The sequence below is a fragment of the Labrus mixtus genome, chromosome 12 (assembly GCF_963584025.1).
Source record: "Labrus mixtus chromosome 12, fLabMix1.1, whole genome shotgun sequence".
Taxonomy (NCBI): Eukaryota; Metazoa; Chordata; class Actinopteri; order Labriformes; family Labridae; genus Labrus; species Labrus mixtus.
This window is the reverse complement of record NC_083623.1, coordinates 278,549-287,500: the sequence shown is the minus strand read 5'-3', so window position 1 is coordinate 287,500 and position 8,952 is coordinate 278,549. Positions and strand designations below refer to the sequence as shown.

The window sequence follows — 8,952 nt, the reverse complement described above, 5'->3', positions numbered from 1 at the left end:
GCAGGAGACAGACCCTAGTGGACACTGGAGGAACTGCAGCTTCTCTCCTGAAACCTGAAGAACAGAAGGAGCCTGCTGTTGTTGTGCAGCTGTAATGAGCACAGCAGCCTGTAGGGGGCACTAACTGGGTGGTGTTTGATTTGCAGGTACTGCCTCCTGGTGGCTCTCAGCTATCTGAGTCTGTGTCAGATCACTCGAGTGTACGTCTTCGACTACGGCATGTACTCTGCAGACTTCACGGGGTGAGCCGGCTGAAACATCACACTTTTTATATTCCTGATGTTTCTCTCTGAATAAAGTCAGTGAGGTGTGTCTCATGTGTCTCTGCAGCCCCATGATGGTGATCACACAGAAGATCACCAGCCTGGCCTTTGAAATCCACGACGGTAAGAGTGGGATGACTTGTAGCCTCGTTCAGTTTGTTGTTGTTTGAATGTTTTTAAAGTTGAGTTTGGATGTGTTTGGAGCAGGGATGGCACGGAAAGAGGAACATCTGACTCCAGGACAAAAGATTCTGGCCATAAGGTTTGTGTCATTACAGCATCTCTTTTCAAAAACATTTCTAAACAGTGGTGTGGTGTTTTATTATCTATAGAGCTGTAAACATGCTTAACCCTCAAGCATCAGTTTAATTTACGACCCTCTGAAGTCACTAAGGACAAAAATGTCCACTGACAAAAAACTGCTATAAAAATAGAACAGATTGATATTTTTTTCTACTTTTTTTTGCATGAATCTCTTAAACAACTTCAGCCCTGCTCAAAACTACCAAACATTCAATCATTTTTAGGAATTAGCATCATGTAATCAAACTGGCATTTAAAGGGTTAAATTCCTGATAATTATTCAATAGTTGGTAGTTTTGAGCAGGGCTGGAGTTGTTTAAGAGATTTATGCAGAAAAAAGTAGAAAAAAATATCAATCTGTTCTATTTTTATAGCAGTTTTTTGCAAGTGGACATTTTTGTCCTTAGTGACTTCAGGGGGTAGTAAACATGTTTCAGTGTTCTATTGATCTATTAAAAAAAAGAAAAAATGTGCATTCAAAAAATTGTCGAGAAACTTTCTTACAAAAATGTGTTCCATATGCACTAACAGACTAAATGATGGCCAGATGAAGAGGAAACATTTGACCAAATGGATTAAAATGTCCATAATGATGCATAAGGGTTAACCCATCGATGAAGCCTTACGTCGTGTTTGAACCTAAAGTGAATTCTATGAACAAATGTAGCCGTGGAGAAGTCTCTCTCTCTCTCTCTCTCATGGAATGAATCAGGCAAAGACGGTCTCTCACAGACATTCTGGTAGCTCCAACATTGTGTGCGTTTAAGACTTCCAGACAACAACATCGTGTTAGAACAGAGTTAGAACTCATTCTTTCTGTCCCTGCGAAAAGCAGAGCAGCACAATAGGAGACTAGAGGAGTCTTCAGGTCCCCTCAGTTCTTTTCTCCTCACTGATTGTTCATGGTTTCAGGAGGATGCCCAGCCTGCTGGAGTACTTCAGCTACAACTGTAACTTCATGGGGATCCTAGCCGGACCCACCTGCTCCTACAACGACTACATCGCCTTCATCGAGGGAGACCCGCGGCGCCATAGAGACCAGGAGGCCAACAGGAAGTCCTACGGGAAGCTGAGGCAGAGCGAGCCCTCTCCAAACGTACGACAAACGACCACTAATATAACCTTAACCTTCCATGAATATCCACGACCAACTGGTCCTGTCCTCAGGGCGTTTTAAAGCTGTGAAACCAGACGCTCTCCGTTATTCTCACACACGAAGTGAAAAAGAAGCTTTGTTTTTTGTTTGTGCAGACCGAAGTGGTCCGGAAAGTGGCCACCTCCTTCTTCTGCCTGCTGGTCTTCCTGTCCGTCTGTAAAGTGTTCCCCGTCGAACGAAACATCGACGATGACTTCATCGCCAACACGCCGTTCTACGCTCAGGTGGTCTACCTGTACCTGTCCATGCTGACCACCAGACCAAAGTACTACTTCGTCTGGACGCTTGGTGAGTGTCTGAAACCTGGATCTGCTTTTTCTTTCCATCTTTCTATTCTCCAAATGGCTTTGCCTTGGGGTCTTCTATCTCACCTGACTCACATGTTAACCTGTCGACCTTTTTTCTTTTGTCTTTTAACCTCAGCGGATGCTATCAACAACGCCGCCGGCTTTGGCTTCAACGGCTACGATGAAGATGGCTCACCTCGCTGGGACCTCATCTCCAACCTGAGGATCCTCAACATCGAGGTGAGGATCCTCAGAGGGCTGAACTTTATACAGCGGGTCGATGAAAACTGTCCTGGAACCTGCTAACTCACTGCTAGCTGTTAGCAGAAGAATCCAAAATGCTCACCATTGAATCTATACGCTAACTCTTAACTGTTAGCCAACAAATCCATTAGCTAACTCTTAACTGTTAGCCAACAAGTCTATTAGCTAACTCTGAACTGTTACCCAACAAATCTATTAGCTAACTCTTAACTTTAAGCTTATAATTCCCAAAACTATCTGCTAGCCGATGAATCATTGAACTAGGCTTTAGCCGATGAGTCCTCTAAGTAATTGCTAGTTGAGATCTCATAAATTCACTTTGCTGTTAAATCATCAATCTGTGAACTATTTGCTAACTGTTAGCTTATTGATTTGCTAACCCTTTGAACCATATAGCAATTAGCTTACTAATGAGCCTAGCTTGTTAACATTAGAGGTATAAATAGTCCGCCAGCTAAGCTAGCTAGACAAGAGGACTTTTTTGGCATCACCTAGGCTACACATATTCTTGAGATAACATTGACTTGAACTCTGCTTTCCTCTGCTTTGTTTCAGTTAGCCACCAGCTTCAAAGTTTTCCTCGACAACTGGAACATTCAGACGGCTCATTGGCTGAAAAGGTGATGTCATTTATTCTGATTTCTACAGTGATAGTGAATCCTCACAGAGTCAGGTGGAAGAGGAGGGGGAGGACAGATGCTAATGTAACCTGATGTATATTAAATATATAAACGTGTGTCTGTGTGACAGGGTGTGTTATGAGCGGTGTCCCTACCACCCGACAGCAGCCACCTTCATCCTGTCGGCCATGTGGCACGGAGCTTATCCAGGCTACTACCTCACCTTCCTCACCGGCATCGTCATCACGCTGGCTGCCAGAGCGGTGAGCTGTCCCTGCTAACCGTTAGCTTAGGAGACCACAGAGCACTGTTAGCTGTAAATAAGTCCTGCTAATAAGCTAACAGCTGTCACCTGTTATGTCACAAGTCCACCGGGTGCTGTTAGAGAAGAAAATCCTGAGAAATCCAGAATAAAGTTGTAATTTTGGCGGAGGGCTAGCTACCTCTTCTGGTATAAGCTATCACTCAAAATTAAAACATTTAGTCTAAATTATTCTCATAAAGTGACATACATTGTTTTTCTTTAAACCGTCCCTACTCTATTGAAGTCAAATAACACTAATAATTTTCTGTTAACAAGGGAGACGACTTACCTGCTGTTAGCTAAGCTGATGAGTCCCCGCTAGTTTTTACTTTTACGTTAAAGCCAGCTAACGGATAGTTCATAGTTCACTAGCTTGATTTACTTTATAGCTTAGGGGGTTGAGGGACAGTGAATGCCTGTTAGCTTAAGAGCCAGCTAACTTACTGTTAGCTCCCTAGCCTTTTATCTGTTAGCTGTTAGCTTCTAAGCCTTATAACTGTTATCTGATGAGTCCATTAACTTACAGTTGGCTTTTATCAAGACGATTAACTGTTAGCTAAGTGTTAGCTGTCGGGCTGGAAGCCCGTGGCAATCTTTGAACTGAGGAGCCTGTAAACTCACTGTTAGCTGTTAGCTTTAACCTTTTAACATGTTAGCTGTTAGCTTTTACCTGTTAGCTGTTAGCTGGTCACTGATTTCTGCACTTTGTCTGCAGCTATTTGAATAAACATTATGTTCTCACAGGTCAGACACAACGTTCGGCCGTACTTCCTGCAATCATCCACCCACAAAATGGTTTATGATGTCATCACGTGGGCAGCCACTCAGATCGCCATCTGCTACACGGTGGTGCCTTTTGTCCTTCTGTCTGTGGGTCCGTCCATCAAGTTTTACAGGTCAGTAAAGCAGACAGCCTTAAGTCAGGTTCATGTTTGTGTCAGATTGTTTGAATCAAAGATAAATGTCTGTGGTCAGCTTTACCTCCTGTTTGATTCAGGTTTCCTTATGATACTAAGGTTATGATGATAACAGACAAACATGATGAATCGCTGGGGGGACCTGACAAGACGTGCTGAGGATCAAAGCATGGAGGAGTTTTTGTCTTGTGAAGTTAAAAACAGTTGACTTTGGATAAAGCTCGCAGTGGGAGAAAGAAGCGTCTCACCACAGAGTTTATTTAATGGAAGAGTGAAAAATGATCGCAAGGTTCCTCGTGCTGACTGCGGGGCCGACTTTATTACAAATTGAGCTGGCGGGGAAAGGAGGGCCAAACCGGACTATCGGGACTTCAGTTTCTCATGTCGTTTTAAGAAGTGTTTTAGATTCCTCGTCTTTTCTAATCCTCACTTGTCCCCCCCCTCGTCCGTCCTGCAGGTCCTGGTATTTGAGCCTCCATATTGGCTGTATTCTTCTGGCCCTCGCACTGCCGGTCAAACCCAGACATCTCCGCCTCAAAGACCAGCAGAAGAACCTTCTTCAGGGCCCAGTCCAAGTCCAGGGCCACCTAGAGGCAACAGACAGCAACTGCAGCCAGAAGGAAAAAACCACATGAGGACAAATAGGAGTCGTGTTCAACCTTATATTTCCTTTAACTTGTAAAGAAAGACAAGGAGGTGAACCATATCAAAGAACCCTTCCTCCTGTCTGAGAAAGACCACCATGAAGTCTAAATACTGTATTAATGGGGACACAAGGTCCAGATTTTATAGGCCTGTGTTGTTCTTGATGAAAACTCTTAACGAGGACCAGGATGGTGTTTGGACTCACTTCATAGCCAACAGACTGGAACATTTTCTGACAAGATGGTCGACTGAGAAGACTCTGCAGCGACAGAGGATATATACATACGTTTATATACTGTACCTTCACATGTAGAAGCCGTGTGAGGAACAACTCAAACTGCCCTGAACTATCGTGGCCATCTTTGTAGTAATGAACTGACTTCATTTTCATTGACTGCAGGACTACAGAAATTAATGAAGGGAGGATTACTGTAAAGGATGAATAGAGAGTGAGGTGGTGTGACTACATGAATCAGGTGAATGAATCATTAAACAAAGAAAAGGTTCACCCCCCCCCCGACTCTCATTGTGTTATTATCTCCTCCATCACATCTTCACAGTGTTCATGGAAACCAGAGAAAAGTGCCAATGTTTATTCCACTCAGTCGCCTTATTTCTTTTGTTTTTTTACAACAAAAAGGGAGGAGCTACGTTGCAGAGTCAGTATTAACTCTTGATGTGTGATTGCTGATGAGGACGTTGTGTTTACATTTGTAGATGTCAGTTTTTGTCGACCTGTTATTTATGTAATTTATGTGAATCCAAAAAGATTGTGGTTTGATGTAAGATGTGTCGACATTCAGTTTGAAGAAGAGGAAAATGTTTCACAAACTTTTAGGAAATAAAGTCAAACTCTGAAAGAAGTTTCTTTGATGTGAACTGAAAACTGCTCAGATTACGTTCGTCCATCGCTTTCCAGAGAACATCTTCAGCTTTTACATTTAAAGATTTGAACCCTAACCCTCTTCTTCTTCTTCTCCTTCTTCTTCTTCTTCTTCTTCTTCTTCTTCTTCTTACGATTTAAAACTCACAAAGAGTCTAGAAATGAGCCGTAGACACCCGAACTGTTTCTGTACCAAAAAGGTTAGCTAACGCTCCAGTTACATGGCTAAAGCAGTTTGGTTAAGGGTTAGCTAACGCTCCAGTTACATGGCTAAAGCAGTTTGGTTAAGGGTTAGCTAACACTCCAGTTACATGGCTAAAGCAGTTTGGTTAAGGGTTAGCTAACGCTCCAGTTACATGGCTAAAGCAGTTTGGTTAAGGGTTAGCTAACGCTCCAGTTAAACGGCTAAAGCAGTTTGGTTAAGGGTAAGCTAACTCTCCAGTTACATGGCTAAAGCAGTTTGGTTAAGGGTAAGCTAACTCTCCAGTTACATGGCTAAAGCAGTTTGGTTAGGACGGATCTACTGCCGAGGACATAAAACACAGCTATACAAGACAGTGTATAGAGGTATGCTTTTTTCTTCAACGGGTCTTTGACGGCAGCCTTTTTGCCGTAAGTAGAAAGGCTGAAGAGAGACGGGGGGGAAGACATTTAGCAAAGGGCCGAGGTCAGATTTGAACCCACAGCCACAGCTAAGACCAGGACTATAGCCTCTGTACATTTGTTTTATGGACTCAGAAAATAGAAACAACACTTTGAATAAAACATAAATACTCAAAACTGAGAATGTATTAAAACCATCATTTAAACCAAAGTAACAGTGGATAGAGTCAGAAAATGAGAGACAGTAAGGGAGCAACAGGCCAGATTCACACCTGGCCCGCCCGCTTGGAGGACCATAGCCTGGACACATGGGGAGCACGCACTAACCACTAGACTACCGGAACCTGATTACATTTTATTTGTCGATCACTTTCTGGTGAAATGGTCCGGAGAGAAACACCTTCAAACTGCTCTGTTTGTTCAGTCACATATTAAAATCTTTGTTTCATTTCCGTATGTGTTAATTTATTGAAGGTTCATGTGTTCACTCTGGATGTGACCCAGCTGATGATTACGGAGGCTTAGATTTCTATTTTGGACACGTGACGCTGGGAGAATATTCACCTGTGGTTAGGGTTAGGATTAGGGGTTAGGGGGTAACCCTAACCCGGGGGGTAATAATGCAAAGGTACACAGACCGGTAGATTAACGACAGGGCAGGTAAACCAAAAATATAAAGTGTCTATTTAAATACAAAAGTTAAAATAGAAGATAGATCAAAAGAGTGGAGATAGAAGTGGACAGTGATGGGACTAACACATCTAACCAGAACTGTATATTTATATTTACAGAGATATGTGCAAGTAGTACTAAATGAAAAATAGAACCACAGAACTAAACAATATCCCCTTTCATAAAGTCTGGGGTGGAGAATGGTGAGCAGTGAAACAGGAAGGTAACACCTTTCTGCACTTTACACCCTGATAAACTGATACAGGACCAGGATCAGGATCAGTCCTCCTCGGACTCTCTGCTGTTAATGAGTAATTAAAGCTCAGATAATCTGCTGACTCAGTGATGTGTCAGAGGTTATGGTTTAACAAAGCATCTGAAACAAATCTAAACCATGTCCCCTTCCAGACGTTGAGGCTGTTTAGTCATGTTACTTTCCATGAGTACGATTCATTGGCCGGTTTCCTGAGCAGTATTCTGAAACCAGATATCTCCTCCATATAACCAGATGACGGTTTCCACCATACGTCATTGTATGCTGTCAAACAATAAACCTGTTTCAACCACCAACAACCATTAACCTAAAGGCCTACGGGGTCATTGGTTTCAATTCCCAACAATTGCTAACTCATGTAGCCAACGTTGCTAACGACAGCTGAGCTCCCTCTGTCATTATCAGCAGCAGCTTTTTTTTTAAGTCATACGACTAAAGATCTGTAGTTTTTAAAAGCTTCAGTTTTCAATTACAGAAATTTAAAACACCTGCTAGAGGCTATTGAAAATGTTGACAACCTTTATCCTTTTAAAGCGCTGGTAATCCAGACTTTGTTTTCCTGAGAAGTCTGAGTCCGGATCAGGGATAAAACTGAGGCAGATTAGAAAACCCTTTGAAGAACTGGGTCCTGGATTGCAGACGCTATATGAATAAATGATTGACTCTTCTGTGAGATGAATTTAGGATGGTTCAAATCCCCCGTCTGTTCCTGCAGGGGGCGCTGGAGTCCCATCGATGGCGGTCTCCATGCTGGAAATGCTGTCTCAGTCTAACTTTCAGTCAACCTAACGACAGGCTGAGAGCTGGAGCTGAGGCGGGTTTTAAACCTCCTGACAAACCGTTACACCGCGCCCACCTGTCAATCAGGTCAGCTACACGCCTTATTGTGAATAACTCTTATCCTTCATCAAATCAAAACTGATGAGTCATCAAAACATTCACCCCCCGTACAGTGTGTGTCCATCGAGACATGAGCTAATCACACCTATTTGGTTTTTTGAACCAGGCTGTAAACATGTTCATCTCTGCTGTAAAAACAGGCTTTTTAGAATGGGTGTGTATGTGACTTCCTGTGCTTCTGCAGCCAGCCTCTAGTGGACACTCCAGGAACTGCAGGATGTTACACTTCAGCATTGTCTTCATGTTTCAACACCGGAGGTTACTGCTAGTTTAACACGTTATCTGAACCATTTTCTGACCTTTTAGCAAATAAATCAGAAATAAAGAACATGATGTAATGAAAAGATTATTTGATGGACGAAACAAACATGGCAGCTTTCTTCTGCCAGTTTCTTTCTCGTTGTCAATAACAAACTGATTATATTTTGGTCAGTTTTGGTTTTGTGTTTTCTTAAAGATAAATGAAAATAGTTTGATTTATGTGTAATAAAATTCATCAGGTGAAACCGTCCGTACTATTAAAATATGTGGAATAAAATAAATTGTGTGTAAAAATGAAGCTGTCTCTGTTTGAAGGCGACAATCAGTTTACGGTTTTTAACAACACCTTCAAAATAAAATGTCAAGTGTAGTCTTCTCACAGGTTAGGTAGAAAAATGATGGAAAGGGACGTTTAATTAATTAGTGTGACTACCAGGCTGTATACGGAGGTCAGAAAGAATTGAAAAGTGCATCACAATACATTTTCTTCAAGAAAAGTTAGACACTTGAAATGCAAGATGACTTCACATGCATTTTATTTTGACAGCAGTGAGCGGAAAAGGTCGTCTCGTTTTGGCGGGCTTGACGCAGCAGCGGGCT

General features: G+C 42.3%; 1 protein-coding gene across 1 annotated transcript in view; it reads left to right on the top strand.

Annotated features, from left to right (window-relative positions):
* Positions 1 to 5,215, top strand: part of mboat2b (membrane bound O-acyltransferase domain containing 2b) — an 18,930-nt gene extending 13,715 nt beyond the window's left edge. The window contains exons 4-13 of the mRNA XM_061052842.1: positions 147 to 242; positions 331 to 386; positions 471 to 525; positions 1,479 to 1,662; positions 1,818 to 2,010; positions 2,146 to 2,249; positions 2,829 to 2,893; positions 3,024 to 3,156; positions 3,942 to 4,093; positions 4,572 to 5,215. Coding sequence (XP_060908825.1) covers positions 147 to 242; positions 331 to 386; positions 471 to 525; positions 1,479 to 1,662; positions 1,818 to 2,010; positions 2,146 to 2,249; positions 2,829 to 2,893; positions 3,024 to 3,156; positions 3,942 to 4,093; positions 4,572 to 4,749 — 1,216 coding nt within the window. The 3' untranslated portion in view covers positions 4,750 to 5,215. The remainder of the gene's footprint in view (positions 1 to 146; positions 243 to 330; positions 387 to 470; positions 526 to 1,478; positions 1,663 to 1,817; positions 2,011 to 2,145; positions 2,250 to 2,828; positions 2,894 to 3,023; positions 3,157 to 3,941; positions 4,094 to 4,571) is intronic.
* The last annotated feature ends 3,737 nt before the right edge of the window (positions 5,216 to 8,952 follow it).